General features: G+C 40.6%; 2 protein-coding genes across 3 annotated transcripts; one reads left to right on the top strand and one right to left on the bottom strand.

The window, feature by feature from the left end:
- The first annotated feature begins 1129 nt into the window (after positions 1-1129).
- On the top strand, positions 1130-13196 carry slc30a7 (solute carrier family 30 member 7). Of its 2 annotated transcripts, none has more exons than XM_085251258.1 (11): positions 1130-1296; positions 1574-1675; positions 3216-3329; positions 3415-3502; positions 4803-4932; positions 5697-5915; positions 6411-6461; positions 7774-7909; positions 11590-11680; positions 12119-12268; positions 12449-13196. In XM_085251258.1, exons 1-11 carry the CDS (start codon positions 1217-1219, stop codon positions 12494-12496), a joined length of 1209 nt encoding a protein of 402 aa, XP_085107384.1. In that variant the 5' UTR covers positions 1130-1216; the 3' UTR covers positions 12497-13196. The 2 variants fall into 2 exon arrangements, with proteins under 2 accessions (XP_085107384.1, XP_085107385.1); XM_085251259.1 differs by having other exon boundaries at positions 1159-1296; positions 3221-3329.
- On the bottom strand, positions 13033-26732 carry dph5 (diphthamide biosynthesis 5). The gene is made up of 7 exons (XM_085251260.1): positions 26430-26732; positions 24359-24483; positions 23672-23780; positions 17815-17935; positions 15764-15803; positions 14110-14213; positions 13033-13818 (listed from the first exon to the last, which is right to left on the bottom strand). Exons 1-7 carry the CDS (start codon positions 26562-26564, stop codon positions 13586-13588), a joined length of 867 nt encoding a protein of 288 aa, XP_085107386.1. The 5' UTR covers positions 26565-26732; the 3' UTR covers positions 13033-13585.
- Positions 26733-27511: the final 779 nt, after the last annotated feature.

Raw genomic sequence — 27511 nt, 5'->3', positions numbered from 1 at the left:
ATGCCTCAATGAATTCTAAAGGAAAATCATCACAGCTTCAAGTATGTGAGGTGCCATTCACAGTTTAAAATACTGTGAGTTTACACATACTGGTGTGTAACAGGAAGGACTGGTTGGTTGTAAAGATATTACCTTCCAGGTAATTTCTTGATTCTTGATTTGAATTTTCATTCATCCTAAAGATGGATGAAAAAAGTTGTGTTTTAATTTTTCAATAAGTTAATTTTAGATAAACAACAGTAACATCTCTGTTTTAGCGTAAAAATCACCAGGGATTTGAGGCCATAGATTTTTGGAAGGAAGAAAATTTAAATTCTCATCTATAAAATGTTACAAAGGTAATTCTTTTACTGCTTCAGTATTGGTCAGCAGTGTGGATATGTGGAGATGGGAGTGGTACAGCTAACCCTGAGCCAAAGGTTTGATCTGTTAGATAAGTAATTTAGTATACATATGTACAAAAGTCTGCCTGCACCAAATACATGCTAAAACAACTCAAACACATTGTTTTCTATTAGAAATGAAACTAAATAATAACAGGAAAGTTAAGCAATTTCTTTCGTATGGACTTCGCTATGAGTTTAATTTCCACTTGTCCCTCTTTTCTTTTTTGAAATCCAGTCTTCCCTTTTAACTGAGCCACCAGTACGCGTGCACCTGGACCAAAATAAGAAAGGGGGAAGTGGGGTCAGACCCTGGCTGTATGCTATTCTTTGTTGCCAAACCCTTAGAATCACTTTTCTCCACTTTATAGCGCCCCTGCTCACTACTCACCTGCTCACACATTAACTGCTCTATACTATCCATTGTCTCCCACTCGTTTTAGCCAAACTATATATCACCAAATTTGTTTATTTTTAGCAACAAGCAACAAAGCAATAACAGAAATCCCATTGTGATTGTTGTGATCTCTCCAAAACTGCAGTGTAGTTGATTTATTATTATTATTATTATTATTATTATTATTATTATTATTACTATTCATAATGACAATAATTATAATAGTACTCTTCATTTTCATCATCATCATCATCATCATCATCATCATCATCATCATCTTCATCATCATCATTTCAACATTACTTATGGCAGGCGAGCACAAACTGTGACAGCAATGACGCCTTATTGTGAAATCTCACAAACCGGAAATTGACAGTTAGCATTCCGTAGCTAAACTATCAAGTGAGTGTGTGAGTGTGTGTCTCCAGTTGTGAAAATGTTACCATTATCTATTAAAGACGACGAGTATAAGCCGACCAAGTATAACCTGCTGCTGAAACTCTCCGGATGGTTCAGGTAATCTTCGCACTGCTAATAGCGGCTAAAAGGGAGCCATCTAATGATAAGCTGCTAGCCTATTGCTGGCCGGCTAGCCTAAATGAATCTGTGCCACTGTTAGCTTCCTCTGCATTAAATGTTTTTTATAAGATTGTCAGCCTTCAGGGTTTGTTCTTGAACGACAGTTATACGTATATATAATTTCTAGGAGTTGATGACAGGGATTTGTCTGCGGTCTGTGGCTCATGCTATGATCTGTGCTGCTGGTTTTCATACTGTTGTGTGCTTTTTGTAGGTCTATCCTCGCCGATAAAACTTCCAGAAATCTGTTCTTCTTCCTATGTCTGAACCTGTCCTTCGCCTTTGTGGAGTTAACGTATGGTATCTGGAGTAACAGGTAGGCTAACATAGCGTTAGCATCAGGCAGTGTACGTGTGTGTGTATTCTGCTGTTTTCAGGATGTGCCACGTATGTGTTCGTGTTAGCATGGAGGAAGCCAGAGTGTGTTAGTGTCGGACGTCTTTAACCTGAAAGCAGAAGTTGCCATTAGCCAGCAGATACACAACCCACACTACACAAACTTTCCAAATCTTCCCAATATTTCTAAAAGTGCATCCTGAAAAATACCCCCAAAATGAATAGCAAATCATTATTATTATTATTATTATTATTATTATTATTATTATCATCGTTGTTGTTGTTATTACTGTTAACAGAAGAAGAAAAGGGGAATAAATATTTGTCTGTCTATACCTAAGAATGATTCGTTTTGACTATTTCAGGATTTACAGAGAGAAAATACTGTGACCTGATGGAAAATGAACAATATTAACTAGTAATAGAGTGAAAAAGTAAGGGATTAAATCATCAGTCAGCCTTTCCAAACTCAAAATATTCCAGCGCTGAAGCACAGCTGCATGGGAAAGGCTCAGATGGTTTGGACATGTGCAGGGAACAGAGCTCCCGTTCTTGCAAAGAATATTTCCGCATGTCTTAAATATATTTTTTAAGTGGAGCTATTCTGCTCATTTCCAGCTCCATTTTATTGATTCTTGAATTTAACAAAAGCCACATTTCAAAATAGTCCTGTTTGACTTACATTGGGACTTCATCCATTGTCTGAAAAAAGCTGCTTCATTCCTCCTGCTGCTCTCCCTTTAAACTTTTGATTGGCAAACAGAAGTTTTGAGCAGCATGTGGGTGGATCTGTGCTCACAGCCAAACCTGTGTGCCAGAAATGACCATATTAGGGGGTATCCACTAGAGGTGGGAATCACCATACATCCCTCGATACGATATTATCACAATACTTAACGTACGATACGATATTATTGCAATTTTTTGAAAATATTTTGCGATATTCAGATTCTACACATAAAGGTAAACTTTATCAATATTCCTTTTATCTAATATCAAAGTCTCACATCAGGGCTTTATGGTCAAATAGCTACTAAGAAACCACTACTAAGGAAACGTAACAAGGAGAAGAGATCTCAGCCTCTCTGTGAACTCCTTCAAGACTGTTGGAAAACCATTTCAGGTGACAACCTCATGAAACTCATCGAGGGAATGCCAAGAGTGTGCAAAGCCATAATCAAAGAAAACTGTGGCTATTTTGAATCTAAAATGTAAAACATGTTTAGAGTTATTTCACATTTTCTTTGTTTGCTACATAATTCCAAATGTGTTCATTCATAGTTTTGATGTCTTCAGTGAGAATCTACAATTTAAAAGTCATGAAAATAAACAAAAACAATTAAATGAGAAGGTTTGTCCAAACTTTTGACTGGTAGTGTATGTGTGACAGAAAAAAAGAGGAAAAGGGTGATGGGTGTCGTAACCATTTAAAAACGTCGTTTTATCTGCGGCAGCATTAAAATCTTTTCAGATGCTCCTGTTCCTTAATGAATCTCTTTACATGTTTGTCATGTGTTCAGTTTAGGTCTGATCTCAGATTCTTTCCACATGTTTTTTGACTGCACTGCCCTGCTGGCAGGTCTGGCAGCCTCCGTCATCTCCAGGTGGAGATCCAACGATAGCTTCTCCTACGGGTGAGAACATCCACTCTGAGCTCTGTTCTGGTCTCTCACTGACAGTCAGTGTGTTTAATCCGTCTGTGTCCTGTCTGTGTCTCAGCTATGTGAGAGCAGAGGTTCTGGCAGGCTTTGTCAATGGGCTCTTCCTCATCTTCACTGCTTTCTTCATTTTCTCGGAAGGAGTTGAGGTAACACATTTGCCACTTTACCTAAGTTTAACCATCACATCTACAAGGTGTGTCTGCTTATTATGCAGTGCTTGTTATAGCATTACAAGTAGGCCAACATAATGGATTAAAAGAACTGGTTCTTGTGGTTCTTCTTTTGTTTTTCTGTACTCGAGCACTCAAAATGCTTTATACAACATGCCTCATTCACCCATTGACACAAATGCTTTTTTCTACACCTAAGTGCTTTGTATCTAACATTCACACTACATTGAATGCATCAGAGAGCAACTTGGGATCAGTCTACTGATATGAAAATCATAAAGCTTTAACATCAGCATCAATAGTTTCATGCGGATGGAAGCCTATAGGGAGAAAGCCTTCGATTTGATGAGATTGTTTGATTGGTTGCTGTGAGAACCAGTCGAACAATCTTTCTTTGACTCTGAGTCAAATCTTTTCTGGATTAGGTTTATTCACTGTAAACGAGGTTAAATAATGGCTTAAATGACATTGACCAGCTATGGCTGCGACATCTGCACACCCTGATTCATTACTGTCAGAGAGGTACTACTTCAGTCTAGAAATAATTCTTATGTGCAATTTATTAGCACCCATGTAAGGAAAAAAGAATTTCCTGTCACTGTCCATAAAAACTGATCAAATCAATGAAATAACAAAATTTCACTACACGGTTTTTCATATTACACACATAATGGCAGGAATGATGATGGAGCTTAGTTAACCTGAAGTAAAGTCGCATCCGTCAGTCTTCAGCAGAAGAAATCCTTTTATCAGATGAGCCAAATAATATATTCAGTACCAGTACTCAAGAACAGTTATCCCCTACCCATTTCTACTAAAAGGACCATAGTCCAAAGACATGCAATTAGTTGGGTTAGTTTAATTGGTGATTCTAAATTGCCAGGGTGTACCCTTCGTCTCACTCTGTGGCAGCTGAGATGAGGCTTCATCCCCCTGTGATGCTGAATTGGATAAGTGGAAGAGAATAGATGGATTTATTATAACAACAACAACAAATCGGACAGCACAGTCAGACTTGCCTTTTGTTGAGTATATAACAAGAGTATATACAGTAGATCACCCAGTTGATTAAACAAGGTAAGAACAATGAGTCCCTTGTGTAGGTTTTTGCATCTGATCATGTGTGCTGTATCAGTTCTCCTAATACTGCAAAAGTTGGGGTAGAAACAAATCATTTTTACTCTTGTAGTTACATAACCTTAAGCTTTAACAGGGCATGCTGAAATTTAGTGAAAATACGCCTGCCAGCATGTGACCATCTGTCTCTGTTTGTCAGAGAGCTCTAGAGCCTCCAGATGTTCACCATGAGCGGCTGCTTCCTGTCTCTGTAGCCGGTCTGCTGGTGAACCTGGTCGGGATCTTTGCGTTCCAGCATGGAGGACATGGGCACTCACATGGAGAGGGAGGTAATACACCTGAAGGATTGAGCCTAGAGTGTCTCTGCCGCTCTTGAAGTGCTTTGAGTCGATTCCGCAGTTTGGATCCAGTGAAAATGATGTTGTTTTCAGCATTCATAGCTGTGCGGGCTGCACTGATGCCAGTGTGTAGTTACATTTCTAGAGCGCAGATACGACATGGGGTGTTAGAAAGGTTTGCGGTTACGCTGTACCTTCACCAGCCATTTTCCACAGAAAGTTTTAGTCATACCTCAGCCAAATTAGAATATGGCATCTTTAGTGTCAACTACCCAGCATTATATCCTACATTTTTCATGGATTCCTGGGCTTTACACATAAAAGCCTCATTGTAATGGAGTTGGGAATAAATAAATGACATTATTGGAGTGGAACCCTCATAGCTTCTTTTGTTCAATCAAGTAGAGCCTGTACAGATCAGGCATCTGAGTGCAACTATACAACATGTAACCACACGTCTCATTTTTACATTATTGTTGCAACTCTCTAAAATGTGTTCTGCAGACCCAAACACTAAAGCAGGTCTCTAAAACTTTGATATTGTAAACCTGGTAGATGTTCGAAGCTTTTTATAGGGACTCTGCAACTCTGTAGACCCTCTGTAAATCAAGTGAACTAAACTCAGGCTCAGTTAAACGTTGCTGCATGCCACTAGAACATTGATACATCTGTGCAGAACCTCACAGGTCGAGTGCAGCCTTGTACAACTTCACTGCAGATCTTTGCTTGTCTGACGTCTTCTTCTCCATCCTCAGACCACGGACACAGTCACTCTCTGTTTAATGGTAGCACAAGTCACGGTCACGGTCATGGAGGACATCACCACCACGACAAACATGCAGATTGCCACAGTCATGGAGGACATCACCACCACGACAAACATGCAGATTGCCACAGTCATGGAGGACATCACCACCACGACAAACACGCAGATTGGCACAGTCATGGAGGACACGAGGAACCACACTATAATGGTGAGAGTCTGACAAAGGAAAATGCTGCATGAGAATGCCACAAACACAATTTAGACACTTCTAGCCCTTTTCCCTTAGTACCTACTTAGATTGGCTTGGCTCAGTTCGACTCAGCTAATTTTCTATTACAATTGAGGACCACCTCGTGAGGGTCATTATAGCAATGTGGCCGCACGTCCCGTGATGTCATTTTTATACAACATGAACATGATTGTTGGTTTGATCTCTGGCTGCCTCGGCCTGCATGCCAAAGGTGCTGCCCGTGTCGTCATCAGTGTGTGAATGTTAGAAAGCTTTCTATCTAGCACAGGCATGGTATGTGAATTTGTGAATACGATATATTGTAAAAAAATGTTTGAATGCTCATGTAGATTTAATAAACTGCCATCAGAATCTCACGGTTTTTCATTTAGTAGTAAAACAAACCTGCGTGGTACAGACTTCCTCCAACCTCACTTTTTGCGTTTATTTATTTATTTATTTTTTGCTTTTTAGACGAACTGCAACACCTGCCGGGAAAAGGCTCCAGCAAACAGATCCTGCAGGGTGAGAAATGAACACACACACACACACAGTGCTACACTAAACTACTGGGGTGGAGGGGCGTTCCCAAAGTGCTCCCAAAGCGCTGTGTCTTCTGAGCATGCAGTACATAGCATCCTCATCATCTTAGCATTTGGTACCCTGTACATTTGTCCTCTGATCCCCGAGAAAATTATGTGGTCACATGTGCTCCAAGACAGTAAGAACACTAATACATATAATAGCAATAGTACCAATATTAAATAATACAATATATTATAGAATATCTCTAATAAATTAAAATGGCTCTAATATATAACTATCACAGTATGTTACACAAAGTTGAAATTATGGTGCCCCCTTTCATACCGACTTTATTTTCTCTGTAGAGGATGTGATAGGAAGTGTGTGCTATTGCAGTGTTTATTTGTACTTTAGATGTAGGAATTGTACAGCAAGAGGATCACAAGCAGGAATGATTTCCTGTGTCGTTTAGTGGTGCATTTTGGGTAATCTCAGTTTCTTACCGAACGTGCTCCTGTGACTGGCCAGCATGTCATAAAGTGGGTGGGAGATATTGTCCAGCATTGTCCTTATCTTGGACAACATCCACCTCGCCGACACCATCTTAAGAGAGCCCACCTCCACCCCACAACACTACTGGTCTTGTGGATCGGTTTGTTGAGTCCGTTGGCATCTGCAAGTGTCAGCCTGCTGCCCCAGCATGCAACAGAATAGAGGATGGCACTGGTCACAGCACAATTCTGGAAACTGCTTAGCATTGTCCGACAGATGTTAAGACCTCAGCCGCCTCAGAAAAGACTGCTCTGGCCCTTCTTGTGGAAATAAATAGTGATCAGGACTTAAACCAGAGTGCTTTCAAACTTTTGCACTGCTCCTTTTACTTAAGTAAAGAGCTAAAGTACCTCCTCCTCCTGAGCAGTCACATTTGTGAAAGTAATTCTGTCAGATTTAACAGTGGTGTACAGTAACTACAGTTATTACTAGCTAGCTCTGAAGGAGTATAATTATAAATTTCCTCCAGTGTAAGTCTTTGAGAACTTCACGCTACATGTTAGATTCCATCACTGTACATGCAGCAGTTTGTTCTATTTTTTATTTAGCTTAATTTCGTAACTATACTTACAGTTGGATTTGTAGTATTTTAGAAGAATTTAATTTATGCCAACCATTTAGAATTATTAGTTTCTGCACTTATTTTTTAACCTATTTTAGTATCTTTTTCATTGTCTTACATAAACTAGTCTGAACTTGTTGTATTCTGATGACTATGTATCAAAACTGTATCGATGTGTGTTGTATCTTTGTGTTCCAGGAGTCCTGTTGCATATTATTGCAGACACTTTGGGCAGTGTCGGTGTGATCATCTCCGCTCTGCTGATGCAGAAATATGATCTAATGATTGCCGATCCCATCTGCTCCATGCTGATCGCCATCCTCATTGGAGTCAGGTGATACTTCCTTATCACTTCTTACTGTTTAATGTCTGATTTAGCCTTGGCCAGGGAATTTACGTAGAGCTATGATGTAACCTACAGAAATGGCTGCCGTCGTTGCTGCCATTTCTGCGTGTGCTAGTGCATATGGGTTAAGTATGTGCTGGTGTTTTACACATGCTGCCAGCTGATAGAAACAAATAAAATGCTGGACTTTTTTCAACTTCTATGTGCATGCCCCTCACGTCATTGTGGTCAGCGATTTGCTGACATATGTGAGTCCTTATATTGATGCTATTATTATTATTTCTTATACTGAAGTGATGATTTTTTTGTGTTACTGAGAATACAAAAACTGTGGCCTAGACTTAACGCTACAGCAGAAATTGCCAGTAATTCGTAAAGTGATTTGATCAGCCAGTATTGGTCTGGACAGTAATACTGTGCCTTTTTTTTACTCTGGTATTTTATATTCAGTTTCATTTACATAGTGTCACAACAGTTGCCTCAAAGTGCTTTATATTGCAAGTTAAAGACCCTACAGTAGTAGAGGGAAAACCAGAACAATCAGATGACAGTGAGAAGGATAAGCTCCCTTTTAACAGGAAAGACCTCTGGCAGAAATGGACTCAGGGAGAGGCAGCGACCTGCTGCGACCACTTGGGGACAGTAACAGGGCAAAATACGCACAGTAGAAGACACCCGAATACATGTGTGTACATGCCCATGATCGGATGATTTAGTGCACAGTGCAGTGAAATAAACATTTTAATTCTAGTTAATTATTTTATCACGGAGTTTTCTCTCAGTGCTGCTGTTGATTTCTAAGATGATGGCTGCACATTTGAGCTGTGAAACTTACTGTCCCAGTATCATCCCAGTAGTATCCCAGCCTGATAAATTAGATGTGAAAATTCCCTCAGTTTGATGCATATCAAAGTGAAATTAATTTTGAACAATTTAATTTGATTAACTTGATGTGTGTCCTGTGTTTCAGCAGATTAGAATCACATATAACAACATTTATACATTTTCAAATTCACCAAATGAATAAACAGACCTTCCTTTAACAGTGCGGCACACAGTTTGAGCTTCACCCAACGGTTTTAGAAAGGAACAGCTTAAGAAGCTGCACATATAAAACATATTCCCCTAGCAGAGAATCTATAATAAGCTTAAAACCTGCCGTAAATAAAAGAAACAGTGAAAATGTGGCACTCCCAGCTGATTTTTAAACTAAAACTCTGAACACAACCTGCTCCTGACAATTTCAGTTTAGATCCTTTGCTGCAGACTCAGAGCTGTTTTGAGATTAAATATCAAACAAATATCAAACAAAAGCTTTATTCTACGTGCAAATTTGATGTGGGGTCAGGAAGCACAGTGTAGGTGTTCCGTTTTAAGATCAGTACATGGACTGTAAAGTTTATTTGTCAAGAAATTCATGAAGTCATTGCTAGTCAACGTCAAGGGACTGGCTGACTCAACAGAGCTCTGACTTTTTGTCAGCCTGACTTCAGTGCTGAGGAGAAACCTAGGGTCGTTCTTATTTTCTTCAATCAATCAATCAAGCTGTTCTAGCTTTACGGAGGGTTTTTTATAAAGCGGCAAACTATTCCTCCAGGCTAAATGATCATCTTCTAAATTTGTGATATGCCATTTTCTCTCCAGCTTTTGAGTTGTCTACTTTAAGGTGCGCTTTTGAGGGTTATACCAGGGAGTCAAATACTAGTCAGGCTGTCTTTTTCACAGGAGCTACAGCATCCAGAGTCATACGTAGTGAAGGGGTAAAATTATTAACGAGATAATCGACCTCTGTTGGAGTAGTGTTAGTGCAGCTGCTCTGCTCTGTGTTGGTACAAGGAATTGAAGAAGATAACTGTGGATGATTATATCCTTAAACTTAGTTACAGCACTTTAAGAAAGACATCTACTGTGACTAAAACTACTCTGCACTGCTGTGTAATTATTTATTGTAAATTTAAATGTTATCATGAAGTGATAAGACGAGGGTTTTCAGGAAACACTGTTAAATGCTCAGTTTCTATGAACATTTAACAGCAAGTAATATTCCCTTCCATGAGTTTTATATAGTGCTTTTGAGCCTTTATAAAGGACTCTTCTAGTCTTGCTGACCACTCGGAGTGCTTTAAATTAAAGTTATTAACCATTGTATTCTCTATATCATAAGCACTTGACCTCATATCCATGACCAATTTAAAATCACAAATTAAGCTAACATTACTCATAGGAAAGCCTAAGCAAAGATTCAAGCCAGGAACCTTCTTCCTGTGAAACAGCAACGCTAACCACTGTTCCACCTTACCACCCAGTAATCTATATTACTTAATTTCCATCAGTTAAAGGCAAATACTTGGTCTTTAAAACTTTTAGGCAGTAACTGTATCCACCCGAAGATCTAAGGGAGCTGATGGGTCAGTAGGTGATTACTTCACATTTTCCTATCTGGAACATGAACTGTTCTTGGGTCGGATCTGGTCTGTGGCATAACAGTGATGTACGCCAAAAAGAAGTGAACCACTCTCTAATAATGAAAACCCAGATTCAGGCCTGAAGTCACTGCAGGACTGTGAGAACCTTTTTTTTTTGGTTTCTCTTTTAATGATCCCTTGAGTATTTTACATTCTTTAGTAGTGCTCATGATGTGTAACTTTGTCTTATCAGAAACATATGTTAGAGAAGCTCATTTCCTTCAGATGATAGCAGACATTCCTTAACATCTTACAGATCCTCCTCATTGACTACTAGAGCTTATGGATTATCAATCAGGTTTCAGCTCTAAAGTCGAATTCCAGAGAAAAACAAGCTGGAAACAACATCTGCCTGGAAGAAAGAAAATCAATCAAAAACTGACAGACTCTTTGGAAAATGGTTTCCACTAATGTAAAGAATGTCCAATTAGTATTTAATGGAAGCCAACATGCCAAACCACTGGTATTGTCCTTTATACAGTCCTGGAGTCTGTTCTCGAATCGCTGGTCTTCTGAATGTGAATGCAGTGGTCAGATTTCCCAGAAATCCAAGATAAATGGAGTTCATGTGTGCTGATGTGGTTTGATATGCTGGAAGTGAGCACAGCTGCCAATTTAAAGAGTCAGCAGAGTGGTGCTGTGGTTAGCTGAGAGGCCTTCACATAACTGTAGGTATCAGGTTTCTGCAGCTGGAAAGTCAAACTCATCATGGAGCTGAACTTCAGTTGTAAATCTACAGATTCTGCAAATGAGTTAAACTCGGACCCATCTTAAGAATCTCTACAATTTTGAACTGTGGTTCATGGTACATGCACCACAACTTGGACTTGGACTATGATTTCAAAATTAGTTGACTAGTGGCATGGATGTTTGCACGAGTGTATTCTTGCACAGCAGTGGAACAGTATTGCAAGTTTTTTTTTTTTTTGTCCTCCCTTGTTTTCCTGTTATGTTACATCTTTGACTTTTGTCTCCTGATCCTGGTTCTGCTGGAGTTTTCCTTGTGTTAAAGGGGAGTTCTTCCTTGATTCTGTCACTGCTTACTCATAGTCTGACTGCTGGAATGTTTTTCTCCAAAATTGTGGGGTCTTACAATGCAGAGTGCCGTGAGGTGGCTGTTGTTAGGAACTGGCACAATGTAACTAAAAAAAAACAAGACTCTCTACTTTCTAAACTTTCTCTCTTCTATCATTTGATCCTCAGTGTGGTACCGTTACTGAAGGAGTCTATTGGGATTCTGATGCAGAGAACTCCATTTTCACTAGACCATGCCCTACCAGAGTGCTACCAGAGGGTGAGTAGTGACCATACTCAATGTTCAAAGAAGAGGTAGGAACTGAGCAAACATCAGTATTTAGCATAAAGTTAGATTTTGATGTACTTTGTCAGTTACTTGACAAATTAATAATTTAAAAGTGTATGCAGCTGCATTTCCTGGAAGTCTGATTTTGCACAGATCGTCTTAGGATGCAGTTAGTGGAATAAGAACCAGTTCTTTACTTGTTGCAGGTTCTGGCAGTTCATGACAATAGAAACCAAAGGTGCCACTGAATAGATTCTGTAAATATGTATTTTAGCGTATAAACTGTACATTTCTTGATACTATCATTAGTAAAGTAATCATTTGTTTTAGTAGTAGTAGTAACAATTGTAGCACTAATTTAAGAAGGTAATTGTACCTCAAGCCCTTGAATGGAGTGGACAAGTCTGATGTTTGTTTTGTTGTGGCCAGGTGCAGCAACTGCAGGGAGTGTATAATCTGCAGGAGCCTCACTTCTGGACTCTGTGTACTGATGTTTATATCGGAACATTAAAGCTGCTGGTCGCCCCTGACGCTGACACCCGCTGGATCCTTAGCCAGACACACCACATCTTCACGCAGGTACCTAAACACAGCTTCATTCAAGTACACTGTACCTGGTGGCAGTTGAAGTTGTAGATGTAGGGTTGTGTCAGCAGCACCATTCTTACAAACTTTACTTTCAGTAGCAGTATTGATGGTTTGATGGTAGTAGGATGTCAACATAGTATTCAGCCACGATGAATGGTTTTGTCTCCACAGGCAGGAGTTCGGCAGCTGTATGTTCAGATCGACACAGCTGCCATGTAGAAGCTGCTAATATTCCACTACACTTGGGACCAATCGCATTCAGTCTACTTCTGCAGGTGACTTCTGACCCCGACAGTCACCACAGCACAGACTGGAATAGGGGGAGGGCTCTCAGAACTGATGAACTAAAACAGCCCCACCCACTTTCTTAAAAATAAAAATAATAATAATAATCCTGCTCACAGTGGAAATTCTGCCCCTCCCACAAAGAATTATGGGTAAGTGCCTTTGACATGAGACAATCTGAGCCCCTTCCAGCACCTCTGACATCACTGCTCAGACTTGATTGGTTGACAGTGCGTGTGAAGTCACTCTGTATGTGCCAAACCATGTGACCGACCAGTGGATTTAAGCCTTTTTTTTTTTTTTTCTTTTAAAAAAATAAATATTTATTACAGCTGTAATAAATAAATCTGGTTCTCTAAGAATGATTATTCATAATCACATCTGTAGTACTGATTATAGAACTGAGTTAATTAAACAGCTGCAGGAGGACTGGAGCCCTATGGAAAGAAAAGCTCTCACTTCACGTGCAGTAATATTTGTACTTGGTTTTAATATCAGAATTGTAAACAGCGGTGCCTCTGCACGAGTGGAAACATGCAGGTTTAACATGAAATGATCACAAGTTGGAGCTGAGTTCAAACATATTTCCTGCCTCCTTCAAATGTTTTTTTTAAATATATTACTTTAATTCATTTTTTCTGCATCTGTGTTTGTGACTTCTTTGTGGGGATTACTTTAAATCCATCACAGTTAGGGAACATTTTTGGCCCCAAAAAGATTCAGAGTTTGGGAATTAGGGAAATGCTTAATATTAATGCCACTGAATCCTGACTAATGACTCAGCCTTGTATAGCTGTTAAATCTATGAAACTTGGAACATTGAAAAAGAAATGAGCATGGGAAGGTCACGGTGATGACATGTCTTCAACTTCCCCAAAATTTCCAATTCAGTCTAAAACATCACATAACAACAAAAAAGTTAATTGGGAAGGCCTCAGGGTGCAGTTTAATTTACCATTTGGGGCCTGGGATTATATAGTGTGTCACTAATGGTAGTTGTAGACAAGCAGGTGAACAAGTGTGTCAAGAGGTGTAGGTTGAGCTGTCAATCATGTGCAGGTTTTCCAGTGCGTTTGGTTCTGCATTTACTCGCAGCATGTCCACCTCCAACGGGTGGAGTCGACCGGTGATGACCAGCGAATGGAGTGGAGCACCGAGGTCACATGACACCAGCTGATTTAATGTTCCTACACGGATCTTTTGTTCGTCAGAGCCGAGTCGGGCCACGCCAACGCACACTGTGTCCTCCGTCATGCCTGGAAAAGGGGGGCAAAGACTCATGAGTTTGAGAGCTGCAGCGAACACAGCTGACTGGCTCTTTAAGGAAAGATGGAGTGGTCCAATCAGACACATGACTTTCAAGACTGTTAGCATGCTACTGGTTCTCCTAAGTCGTGGTTCAGAATATCCTAAAGATAAAACACAGTACTACAATATTTTTTGTAAACTTGATTATCGTTTTCCTTCTACCTGATGACTGTACCAGAACTTCAATCTGAACAAATATGGGATTGATAGAAAGTACTCGCATGTCAGGTACGACTCACCCAACTCCTCGCCCTCCTCCTTCCTCCTTTGGATGACCTGTATTAGCTGATCTGCAGCCTGGTTGACTGTCATGAAGCGAGGAGGCTCGTAGATCTTCTTCCCTCTAAAATCAGTAACCAAAGATTCACTTTAACCACATGTCATTCTCCTTTAATTCAAACCTTCACATCTGTGCAAGAAAACTTTGAAACTATGCTATATTACCAAAAGTATTCAGTCACACGTCTAAAATCATTGAGTTCAGGTGTTCATGGGCACAGGTTTATAAAATCAAACACCTACAAACATTTGTGAAAGAATGGGTCACAGGAGCTCTGTGAATCCCAGAGTGTACCGTGATAGGATGGCACCTTTCCAACAAGTCCAGTGGTGAAAATTCCTTGTTACTAAATGTTACACGATCAGCTGTTAGTGCTATTATAACAAAATAATGGATACTGAGATACATACTGCACAGAGGTCACCAACTTTCTGCAGAGTTGCTACTGACCTCCAAACTTTGTGGTCTCCTGATAACCTTGAAAAGCCACTGAACTTCTTTAAATATCCCGAAGATGCTTCACCTCTAATCTGAGGAGCTTTTTCAGTTCTAAGGCCAAGTGGTGGAGAGTCACAGATTTAAGCCAATTGATCAGTTCACAAATAATTAGTCATTCAATTCAATTTTATTTATACAGCGCCAAATCACAGCCGCCTCAAGACGCTTAATATATTAAGGTAGACCCTACAATAATAAGAAAGATCCAACAAGCATATGACACCCCCCCATGAGCAAGCACTTTGGCAACAGTGGGAAGGAAAAGCTAACAGGAAGAAACTTCCAGTAGAACCGAGCTCAGGGGAGGAAGACGGAACAAACGAGAGCCAGAGATTAATAATAAGTAATGATTCAATGCAGAGAGGTCTATTAACACATACTGAGCCAGAAAGGTGACTGAAGAAGAAATACTCAATGCATCATGGGAATCCCCCAGCAGCCTACACCTGTTGCAGCATAACTAAGGGAGGATTTAGGGTCACTGATCCAGCCCTAACTATGTTCTTAATCAAAAAGGAACATTTTAAGCCTAATTTTAAAAGTAGAGATAGTGTCTGTCCCCTGAATCCTGTCCTTGGTGAATCTAAATGGCAAGTAGTTGTCTCTGTGTTAGCCCTACGGGTTTTTTCCGAGTGTGCAAAGCCGGGTCTGCCATTCAGTGATCCTGGAGCTGCAAACAGGCTATAGTCATTACAAGTATCGTTATTACTAAAGGAGGCTGAGGAGTAACTAAACATCTAACATGATGAACAGGAAAGTGCAGGAGGTGAAGAGGCCATGCTGCTAGCGAGTCGGTAACGAGCTGAGCTAAGATAGCGAATCCCTAAAGACACAGTAAGTGAATACTGTGAATGTAATTAGTGGGTGAATCAGCAGAGAATGTGCTTTTGATAGAGCACGTGAAGAATACACTATGAAATAAGATGTCATCTATAATCTTTTTGATTAAATTGCTACGCAGACAAGCCAGGCAAAAACGTCATGTGGACATGGTCTGGGTTTCTGGTTCTGACAAATGCTGACTGAGGGTTAAGTCAAAAAATAACAGACCTCACATGGTGAGATCTCTAACACTCCAGAGGTGGTTGTGGATGTGATCTGGATCTGATTCTTACCTCATCATGTTCTCGATGCTCTGCTCTTTGACTTTAATATCTAACAATAAAAACAAAAGAAGAAGAAAACTGTATTAAACACATCTCGCACTGTTTTTACTTTTAATCTCAGAACTAAAACGTGCACTTACATCCCAACAGTCCCAAGAAACCATTTGATTTAAAAAAAAAAAAAATAAAAATCTACCGTTTGTATTTTTCTAATATCCTTTTAAATTAATATCCAATGTAAAATATCGCACAGAAATGTGTCAGTTTTATTTTAAATAAAAATTCTCACCCGTTAAAAATGGATGCGGCTCAGGGAACAGAGTGGGTTGGGAAGTTGGTAGTTCAATCCCTGGCTCGTCGATTTGCATGTCAAACCCAAGTTGCCACGGATGCACACATTACTGTGAGTGTGTTAATGTTAGATAGAAAGCACTTAGGCAGAAAAAAGCGTTTGTGTGTGTGTTGGGTAAATGAGGCTTGTGGTAAAAAAAAATGCTTTGAGTGGTCAAACTAGAAAAGCACCATGCAAGCACAGTACAGAATTTACAAAACATTTCCAAACCATGCTTTTATTTTTACTAGAATCAAGCACAGGAAATTAATTAAGCAGAAGAGAATGGATGGATAAGAATGTAAGTAAGTATTCTGGTAAATGGACTGGTTTTTATAGAGCGTTTTAATACTCTGGTTGAGCACTAAGAGCACTTCAAGTACAACCCTCATTCACCGAGTCATACAAGCACTTTTTCTGTGCCTAAGTGCTTTCTATCTAACATTCTCACTCTAATGAGTGCATCCATGGACAGTAGTAGTACTGCTCTACCTCCTGAGCCACAGCTACCCAGTTACCAATTTACAAATAAACAATTTCTGTCATATTGCAGACTGAAGGTTCTTGAGGTTTCGACAACAAACCACATAACATTACAAAAAAACATTATATAAAAAAATGCTGTCGACCGCCAGTGCCATCCCTCACACACCCATAGTACAAATTTCTAAAATATGTCACCTTGTTCCCGAGTTATCTCACTCACACAATTTTAAGAAAACCTCTGACCTTGAGGTCAAGGTCACTGATTATTTAAATAAATACACCTATGGTATCAATTTGAAGCTCCTGTGTCGCCCTATTCTTGATTCATCGCATTCACAAACTTGGGTTTCCATGAAACCTGCCCTTCTGGCCAACTAAAAATCTAAAGTAGGGTGAAACATTTCAGCAAAATCTTATTATTTTCTGTCAGCTAAAGAGAAATCTCACCGATCACGTAACAGTATGGCTGTTATTTTCGTAATATTTTATTTAATGCTCTATTTTAAGATGTGCAGTGTCTGTAAATAATCTCTTTTAATTATGACGCAGCTTTTTTCATCACTGTTGCTGTTTTACTTACTTATGAATAATTCCCTATTATGTTAAAAATGTCCAAAATCATAGTGAATTCTTGAAATAAATAAATGGCTCATCTGGGTGTCCTGCCGTGTTTGTGAAGTCAAAAAACATGGCCGTGCTCTTTTGTAAATGTGTGTGTGGAGAAGTAATAGATGAGGTACGGACACCAGCATCAATCATCCCAGGGACCCCAAATGCCCCAAACGCCCATAAATTAGGAGTCTAGTGGGAGGTGGATGACCTGCTGGTGAGTGGGTGTGTTTTAAATATTCATTACAGAAAAAAATAAAAGAGCCTCAGATGGCCATCAGCATTATTTCAGATTAATTCACAATGACTGTGTTTTGATTCAGACCTTTTGTTTGCATATTTTCAATAATGTTTTACATTTTTAATACGTTTTATGTTAAAATGCCTTCTTTCATCATTATTTTTTACTAAATTGTACTACTTTTCTTGGATATATATATTTTTCTACTTTGTTAATGAAATGATTTCAATTCAGTTTAGAAAATAACATGAAATTTCAGTGGTATCGGTTTTTGTTTCAAATATAAATAATTGTATTCTATTATCCTATTTTTTTGTTTTACATTATAATTTTATCTTGGATATTGTGGATTTTATTTTAGGAGATTTGTCTGTGTTTGTGTGCAAGCCTCACCCAGCAGACAGAGTGTGTGCAGTCCAGCTGTTCGGTTTTTACAAATTTTGTCGTAGAAGCTCTCTGGTCTCCACGTCTCTGTCCAAAACACTACAGACACCGTTTCTCCAAAATTATACAACTGAAACACACACAGACAAACACATGTTTCCATCACATCAAAGGGCTTTTTCCCCAACAGCTATTTCCAGGAGAATCACAGTTTCTTGTCCCTCAAAAGGAAGCGAGCCCTCACAATGTGATAATGTAAGCAAGTGTATAGTCAAATATGAGACTGTAAAATGGTTGATTGACATTTTTGTATTTCGCTGGTTAAAAAACATAAACATACTCCTGGAGGTAGCGATATCAATGTCTTGAATGGAAAAACAGAGAAACAGATTAGACTTTGCAGAAAACATCTAAAAGAGCCAGTGAAGTTCAGAAAAAATGAAACCAAGATGAACTCATACCAGAAGGACGGGAACAGAAAAGCATGGAGGTGGCAGTGTTATTTAATGGGCATGTACAGCTACCAGTGGAACCAGTTAACTGTTTTGGAAGTGGTAGGATGAATTGTGAAGTGTACAGGACTTTCTGTACGATCGGCTTGGATACAACTAAAACTACAAACTGATTGCACAGAACTTCACATAACAAATGGACAATGAACCAAAGTAAACTGCAAAAGTAACAAGAGTTTCTAAAGCCAAAGAAACTGGATGCCTCTGTCAGCGCGCCCCAGGGTGGCTGTGGCTACAATGTAGCTGCCATCACCAGTGTGTGAATGTGTGTGTGAATGGGTGGATGACTGGTTGTGTAAAGTGCTTTGGGGTCCTTAGGGACTAGTAAAGCGCTATACAAATACAGGCCATTTACCATTTTTACCATTTAAAATTGTGTTAGTTTGTCCAAATACGTTTGAGACTGAAAAATGGGGCACTATGCAGTCATGCGCAGAAGTCTTGGGTTATTTCTTTATAATTAAATTATCCTCAACGCACTTATACTGTGCTGGGACACCGGGAAACAAGTGCAGTTGTTTCTTCAAAGGTGCAAACATAAGTAGAAATATAGTATATACGCTAACGTTTTGTTTCAAGTCTCAAAGCTTGAAAGTCAATATTTGGTATGACCACCTTTATTCTTCAACAGACTGAACTGTTAGACAACATTTCTTCTAATTTTGTTAAGTAGTCTTCATGAATAGTTCACCATAGTTCTTTGGATGTTGGCCGACTTTTTGTTCAATTCTCGGTCAAGATAATCCTGCACTGCTCAAAAATGGTTGATGATAAATAAATTAAATTTAATTCAGTTATTTATAGCCCTGTGTCAGACCGGCAACCTGTCTAGGGTGTACCCTGCCTCTCGCCCTATGGTAGCTGGGATAGACTCGAACAGCTCCAGGTTCAGGGAGAGGACCCATCTGCCATGACCGGTTGGGAGCAAATCCAAGCAAATCCAAACTAGGAGCTGGTTCCACAGAAGAGGGGTCTGAAAGCTGGAGGCTCTGCCTCCCTTTCATGTTTTTCTACCTAGAAATCTCTTGCACTCCAAGAGGGAAGTGTTCTACTGGGGTGATAATATATGAGGAGAAGGATCATAAATTTGATTTGGGTTTAACACAGAATCAATGAAGAGAAGCCAATATAGGCGCTCTCTTTCTTATCCCTGTCAGTGCTGCAGCACTTTGGATCAACTGAAGACTTTTCTGGAAGTTTTAATATGCACACTGAAGTACATTTCCTCAAAAATGACTCCATGAGTCCTCACATTGTTACTGGAGGCCAAAGTAATGCCATCCAGAGCAGGTGTCTGGTTAGACATCACGTTTTTGGATTTTTAGGGCTGAGTACAATAACCTCATATTTGTCTGGTTTTAGAAGCAGGAAATTGGAAGCCATCCATGTCTTTATATCTTTAAGATATTAATGCAGTTTAACTAATTACTGTGTGCCACCTGGTTTTATGGACAGATAAAGCATGTTGTGCTGCCTTCTTCTAATACTGCCTTACATGTAAAATGTAAATAGAATTGGTTCTAGCACTTTTGCGCCATGCTGCTAGTAACAAAGTTCCTAAAGATGCAATTAAAAAGTGGTTCTTTGCCAAGTTGTCTCTTATGTGTAGACACAACACTGGCTCTTAAGTGTGGAACTCCAAACTAAGTTTAATGTGAGCTACTTCCCATTTATATGACCCCTTTGTTAAATCATGAATTAACTGCAATTAGCTACATTTTTTGGAAAGTTGAGCTCAACTTCACCCATTCTGAAATACTGCCAGACTTTTTGAATCTGGAAATCATTTAAATGTCTAACAAAGTGAAATAGGCTTGATGGTCTCAAAAGGGAAAACATCATACAAAAGGGAACATAAGAATAGGACAAATAAAATCATTGACATCTATCAGTATGGAAAGGATTATAAAGCCATTCATAAGGCTTGTGGACTCCAGAGAACCAAAGTGAGACTTATTATCCACAAATGGAGAAAAGTGGTAAACCTTCATAAAAAACCCAGAACAACATCTAAAGAACTGCAGGCCTCACTCCTCTCAGTTAAGGTTAGAGTTCATGATTTAACAATAAGAATGAGACTGGGCAAGAATGGCATTCATGGGAGAGTTCCAAGAAGAAAACCACTGCTGACCAAAAAGCACACAAAGGCTTGTGTTTGCCAAAAACATCTTGAAGATCCCCAAGACTTTTGGGAAAATAAGCCTCATCAAGATGGCAGCCCCTCCAAGGATATTACATATGACATCTATACGACAGTGCTTTTTTTGGTTCTGTCAAGTCTTTTTTTTCCTTTGTAGATTCAACTAGATTCGAGAAATGAGAGCAAATGATGTGCTTTTGCGACACACTGCTAGTAACAAAGTTCCTAAAGATGCAATTAAAAAGTGGTTCTTTGGTAAGTTGTTTCTTATGTGTAGACACAACACTGGCTCTTAAGTGCTTTACATTTTTGAATGATTGGGTGGCGTAACAACAAAAAACCATTTGAAAATGGTTTAGGTACAAGAACTGGACTGAAAATTAATAATAATAATAAAAAGAAGCAGCTAATGCCCAGAGAAACACTCTGAATGACCTTTAGAAAGACTGGAAAACTTGGTTTACAATCCTCCGTGGTGGGTTACAGAAGCAAAATTGCAATTCTTTTTTTACCTTTCTATAAACGTGCCTGGACCTGACTGAACACACATCAAGATACTAGCCAATGCTTAATAACAGAGGGCGTTGTTAATCAGTTTTACATAGATAGAATACCCAACAGTCAAACAATGTCCTATGAACAGCACTTGGTAGAGGTGGGAAAGAAGAACTCTTTTTTTTCTTCTTTTTTTAAAATCGAGAAGAGAACTCCGGCAGAACCAATCAGCAGGGGGCACCATCTGCCACTAGCAACTCAAGATGCAAAAAAGAGACAGAGTCCTAATGTGCATGTGCTAATGTGACTGAATGCAAATTAACACAAAAGAGCTCATGTCTGAAAGGTGCTGAACAGTGAAATTCTGAAGAGCTGTTCTTGGATAAATGTTTTTTGCTGATTATTATTAGTTTTATCTATAAATAAAACACCATCAAGAAAATTAATGTACTGTTTGTTTTATAGAGAAAAGCCCTGAAGGACTCCAGTTGTGAGTGTGAGTGCATAGCACCTAGAGGAAGGAATAGAGCTCATTTGCATGTGTCCTTTCTCATTAGCATATTAACTACTCCCACTGGAAATGCTGTCTTTACATTAATGCTAATCTTTGCATGTTTGCAGGAGGAGGAGCTGCAGCTGGGTTCTGCTCTATGATTGGCTGCTCTGACAGTTCAGTTATTGATGAGATGGAATTATTGAGAGGTGTTTACTGTGACAAAAAGGTTCGTCATGAGCTGCAGCTGCACTCATGACACAAATACAAACACAGATTGTGCAAAAAAATGGAAGTGGTTTCCAACTCCTTCAGTTGCATAAAAACCAGCTCTCCTGATCTGTCACCGCAGTAAACACTATTCTGGTGACTCAATGGGCTTAATCCCTTTTGGAAATGATGGTCATTAGTAGGCTTAGAAAGGATGACAGATTCTTGACTTTACAGTCAAACCCATGCTTTGCTTGTCAATCATGAACAACTCCTCCAGGGGAAGCACCATGGGGGCTGCCACAATGAGCCCGCACCCTCCACAAGCAGCCAGCTACGCCAGAGCAGACCGAGCTCTTGGCCCAGAGACTTGAGACCCAAGGACATCCCACCCCCCAGCGGGGGCCAGACAGAGCCAGGGGCCCAAGCCCTGCAAGCAGGTGCCAGGAGCAAGCCAGTACACACCCGAGCTACCAGGCTCGGACACTACACCAGACTACATAAGACAGCTGACAATGTATCTGTAACATGCAACTTCTGTCGGTGCTGTGTTACTGGAAACTGAATTTCCCAGAGGAACCCACCTGAGGGATTTTTAAAGTTTCATCTAATCGAATCTCTAATCTAGATACCCAGGTTGAGTCCATCCTGCAACTCTGGTAGATTCCCCCCCCCCCTCTCTGCCTGCAGCGTGGTCTCCTCAAAAGTAGAGAGCACCTTCAAAAAGATGGCAAAAACACTCCCTGCCAGCTAAAGAGGCCCCCAGTTCCACCAATGCACCAAAGGGCCACGGCCAGGCCCCAGTGCATGCAGCAACCCAAAACCCCGTCAAAACACCAGCTAGGACCCAAGCCCCCGGGGCCTAGCCAGAACCAGAGCATGGAGGTGGTACACCCCCAGAACTCCAAGTCACCAAGCCCACCCCGCACTCACCCAGGAGCAGCACAGCTACCAGACCGGTCACCCACACCAGGTCTCTTTTGTGCCACGGACCGGTTTATGTCCGACAATATTTTCACGGACTGCCCTTTAAGGTTTCGCGGATAAATACAACAAAATAAAACCAGTACCGGTACCCCCCAAAAAAGATTTATTCATAACACACAGGAAAAGACCAGGAAGGCCCTGCACTACAGGGGAGCTGCCACCAAGGACTATTTAACTGTCTCATTAACCTTGCTGCTAGTGATGACCAGGTCATCTCTCTCATTCCCAGACTCTGCTTCCAATACAGAATACTATGTCCACAGTTGAAGTCAGCTACACCCCACCCCCACTAAACAGAATGTAAGTGGAGCACCACCTTCCCTTTCTGAGTTGGGCTGACAGTTTGCTAGAATCACTTGGAAGCAGACTCAAAGTCTTTTTCGGTTGCTTTACCTGGCTGGGCCCCAGAGGCTAAGGCCTGGCCACCAGGCACTCTCTGGCCAGCTCTGGTTGAGCAGTTTAGACAGAAGGTTTGAGCAACATGGCTAAGAAGGTTTGGACATGCACAGAGGAGCGATAGTGAAGAGAATACAGTTCATTTATTTTTTAAACCCGCCTTTTCATTTTCATTATGTCTTCAAGTTAGGGAAAGGTGTTTTGATTGACAACTGTGAAAACATTAGCTGACAACTCTCCACCCTGCATCCAAATATGGTCACTTCTGCACCCCCCCAAAAAAAAAAACCCCAAAAAAAAACAAACCCCGAAAGCAGCCAAAAGCCACTGAGGACTCCCAGCACTGGAGTCACAGTGACTCTATTCCTTCTATTATCAGCACTGACTCCTATGCAGTGAACAGAGTAGAAACCATCAGGCTACACACATAAACAGCAGCTTTTCTTCCTGCATTTTCAAACCAGTTTCATCTCTGGACTTTAGTCCCCCGTGGAATCATTACATTATTGTTGTTGCTTGCCACTAGGTGGAAAAATATAAAGAAGTTTAAAAAAATGCAGAAAAAGAAAGTGGATGTGTTTGAGCCTGTGTTTGGAAGTTTTGCTTCACAGACTCAGTTCAGGAAATAATTACCTGCAAACCACAGCAGCCCACTGCATTCATGACGGAGGCATTGTGAATGACTTTGTATGGTATCCCAGCATTCACTGCTCTCAGCACTAGGTCACTGTGTGTGGTGGCTCTGCAGAAAGACACAGAAAACAAGGGCAGCCTTTTCTTATAAAATACACAAAATCTATTCAGCTGCTATATGCCTGGTGCCTATGTAACAGCAAACTAGCTGACAATGAGTTGACTCATTATTATTACAGTAAACTAACCTATGAAGATAACAGGTTTTCCCCAGTGTTGTGTTGGACAGACTGAATGACAGAGTAATGTATAGATGCTGAGGTCACGGACAGGTCAAACCTCAGTGTGATGAAAAAAAGCTTCATTATAGTTTTCAGTGGGCCAAAAAAGAACCCGTGTTTTTTTGATGAAAAACCGAGTCTGAAATTCCCACGGACAAGACTATAGAGCTTGTATATTCCATTCAGCAGGCGAGCTGCTCAGCACTCTGTTATTATGTCTGAGAGGAATAATGTGGCTTTGGGCAGAAATCTGCTGAAATGTAAAAACTCTGCTCTGACACAAACTCTGTGGTTTTATCTTCCTCTGCTGCTCCCCACTACAGTGCGTGTGCTGACAGAGCATACTTCAGATCTGTGGGATCAATTGGAGCTGTTGCTTACACAGTCCAGAAACACTGTGACTCACCCAAATGGGTCGCCCACCACCAGAAATGCCACATCAGTGACATCTGCATCCTCCAGGATTTGATCAGCTCCTTGTTCAACTAGATCTCTGTCTGCCAGGATCAGCTGCTTCCCATAGTACTCCTCCTGAAGCAAAGGAATATACTGTTAGGATATTTTAACAAGAATACTAAGAGCAGACACGTACTATTCAAGTAGATGTTCATTTTCTATTTAGTTCTCACTCTCCTGAGACCCTGCATTGAATAAGCAAAAGATGGATGGACTGGTGATTACAAAGTACTAATTGAAGCGTTCAGATCACTTTCTACAAGTCTCATTTACCCAATCACACAGGCCCACATTCATACTCAACTTTAGTCTATACCTAAACACTTTCTTTTAGTCATATGCACCCACTCACACTCCGATGATAATTGGAGGGCAACTCGCTCTTTAGTATCATGCCCAAGAATACTTTGACATGTGGACTGGAGCAGCTGGGGATCAATTGAGTAACCTGCTGACTGCACCTTGGGCTGTGCTCTGAAGGACATGTCGTTGTCAAATACAACTCCAAGATTCCTCACAGTGTTACTGGAGGCTAAGGCAATGACATCCAGAGTAAGCATATGGTTACATATTTCGAAGGTTTTAGGGCCGCATACAATAACTTTATCTGAATTCAGAACAGGAAATTAGAGGTCATCCAGGTCTTTATGTCTTGAAGACATTCCTGCAGCTTAACTAACTGGTGTGTGTTATCTGGCTTTAAGGACTGATAAAGTTGGGTGTCATCTGCATAGAGAGACATCAGCCCATACACCGTGCTGCCCTGGCAGCATGAGTGGGTGCTCAGGAACCTGAATGTGAGCTGGGAGCTGACGCTGCACACTCATGGGGGTCAGAAGGTCGTGCTGGAGCAGAGCCGAGCCTACTTCTTAGAGTCCTCCGCGATCGTCCGCTGGAGCGCAGGGTGCTTCCCGTCCTACCATCACATCAGCAGCACGGAGTCAGTCAAGAAGCTGGCCTGGCGCTCTAGGATTTTAAACCTATATATGCAGACTCATCCATAGAAGTTCATCGGCAAAGACAGACAGATCAGGCATCGGCATCTGGAGGGGTCGGAGTATTGTGGCCTTCATCATGAACAGCCTGCACTTCCACAGGCTGGTGGAGAAGATTCTGCCGGGATCTCCAGTCTGCCCATACTCCGGATCTTTGGACCCGCCCCCCCCGTGGACGAATCAGACCCTGAATTTGGTCTCCACGACTACACTCTGCACTTCCTCCAGCATGCAGATCATGTAGGGACACTTTTGGCAGCTCTCCTGCAGCACAATTCAGCAGGGACTTTCTGAGTCAGCAGGACCGACATGTCCCAGCAAAAAAACACAGTTTTCCAAATAATTTCTTAGATTAGAAAATATTATGTCTATAAATATTAATAACCAGTGGGTCTAAGTTATTATTCTTGAGAATCGGAGTAATTAAAGTATATTTAATAGAAACAATGAAAATGCTAGTCTGTAGAGAACTGCTTATAATACGTACTACATCATTTGTAAAACAGTGAGATACAGATTTGAACAATTTGTTGTGGATGGGATCAAGTAAAGAGATGCAAGATTTAACTGATGAATAATTTCTTCCAGATTGTTAGCATTTACAGGTGAGAATGAGGACATTGAGCTTGTGGTATTAATTTGATCAAAATGTGAGGAAGTCCTAGATAAATTAATATGAGAGACATTAGACATCTCTAATCGTACACCGATCGTCTGAAGAAAGCAAGAAATTACATTTATTTGTTGAAATTAATTCATTGAATTATCCAATTCAGGACCCAGGTCTGAATATGCAGTTAAAAAACCCGACGGGATTCATCCTTTTGATTTACTATAATTACTCATTGTAAATCATATGATGTCTTCGAGTAACACGTACTGAAACCCAGTTCTTATGTAAAAAGTAAGACATTTCTTCCTAGTTCTGAATCAGTCCTACAGCCAAAACAAGCAGCTCCTCTCCTGGGACGAGCTTTCATTTCAGCTCTGGTCCAAATCCTCCGGGTCGTAATGCTCCGGACTCACCAGCGCCTCTTTGCCCACGGTGAGAATGGATGTGTAGGCCTCCAGGTAAACTCTGGAGCAGCTCTTCACCGCCTGTAAACCCTTCACTGTAATGTCTGTGGCGTCTCCGAGCCCCAGACCGATCAGATACAGCATCCTGCCGGTCCCGCCTTCCGTACAGGGTCCGTGTTACTGCCGCAGCACTTAACGGAGCTAAAACTTCTTAAAAAGAAGCACCCAGACGTGAAACTTTCCCGTATTCACGTGGGGACTCGCTGCGCTACTTGGAATACGGCTTGTCGTGAACTGTTTACAGTTGCGACAGCCACAGCCGCGATACGGTTAAGTCTTCAGCCGACGGCAAGCCCTGATACATGGCTCGCATATGTTTACAACTTGATCTAGTTTCTTGTTAAGCGGGAGCTTTGAGTAGTTTTACTAGAGCTTGATTTACAAGCGGGTCTGCGTGTGTCCATCATGGCAGCAGTCTTTCTGTTGGAAATAACCGTAAAACTTGTGTATATCTTACTTCTGAATTACAAGCAGCTCAATGAACTTCATTTTTGTGTCAGGAGAAGCAGAAATGGCTAAAAGTAGAAAGTATCAGTGTGACAATGAACTTCCTCCTTCAAGGAGACAGAGCAGCAGAGAGGCATGTAAGCATGTAAGACTGCATTATTATGATTATTCCGGTTGGGGGGCTTTTCAGATTTCCACAAATGACAGCTGCTCCATCCATCCAAAGTGGGATGGATGCCGTTGTTTTTGATCCAGAAAATCTCCTAATTATCTGTAAAAACTCACATCGTTTTGTACACAGCAGTACAAAATGATGTGATTGGGGAGGGGACCCGAGAGAAAACAGTCCAACATAGCAGTTTTCTAATCTCCCTGCGCACTCAAAGCACCTCATTCACACCAGCACTTTTTCTATTCAAGTTCTTTTTATACAACACTCACATCCATACTCTGATGAATACATCAGAGAACAACTTGTGGTTAGTATCTTGTCCACAAACATTTTTGCATGCAGACTGGAAGCAGCCAGAGATCAAACCATCGACCTTCCAATTAGTAGATGACCTGCTGTACCTCCTTCTCTA

Source organism: Mchenga conophoros, linkage group LG17 (genome assembly GCF_057382185.1).
Source record: "Mchenga conophoros isolate Kocher_MC1m ecotype Shallow Benthic linkage group LG17, M_conophoros_male_GT1.1, whole genome shotgun sequence".
Lineage (NCBI taxonomy): Eukaryota > Metazoa > Chordata > Actinopteri > Cichliformes > Cichlidae > Mchenga > Mchenga conophoros.
This window is presented reverse-complemented; position numbering and strand designations above follow the sequence as displayed.

Excerpts from the sequence above, each read along its gene's own strand:
- dph5 (XM_085251260.1), bottom strand. The coding sequence starts at position 26,564 with ATGCTGTATCTGATCGGTCTGGGGCTCGGAGACGCCACAGACATTACA. Across the intron at positions 23,781-24,358 it reads GTGGTGGGCGACCCATTTGG|AGCCACCACACACAGTGACC; the intron begins GTGAGTCACAGT and ends GTCTTTCTGCAG. Across the intron at positions 17,936-23,671 it reads TGGGCTGCTGTGGTTTGCAG|TTGTATAATTTTGGAGAAAC; the intron begins GTAATTATTTCC and ends TGTGTGTTTCAG.
- slc30a7 (XM_085251258.1), top strand. The coding sequence starts at position 1,217 with ATGTTACCATTATCTATTAAAGACGACGAGTATAAGCCGACCAAGTAT. Across the intron at positions 1,297-1,573 it reads AAACTCTCCGGATGGTTCAG|GTCTATCCTCGCCGATAAAA; the intron begins GTAATCTTCGCA and ends TGCTTTTTGTAG. Across the intron at positions 7,910-11,589 it reads GCCATCCTCATTGGAGTCAG|TGTGGTACCGTTACTGAAGG; the intron begins GTGATACTTCCT and ends TTTGATCCTCAG.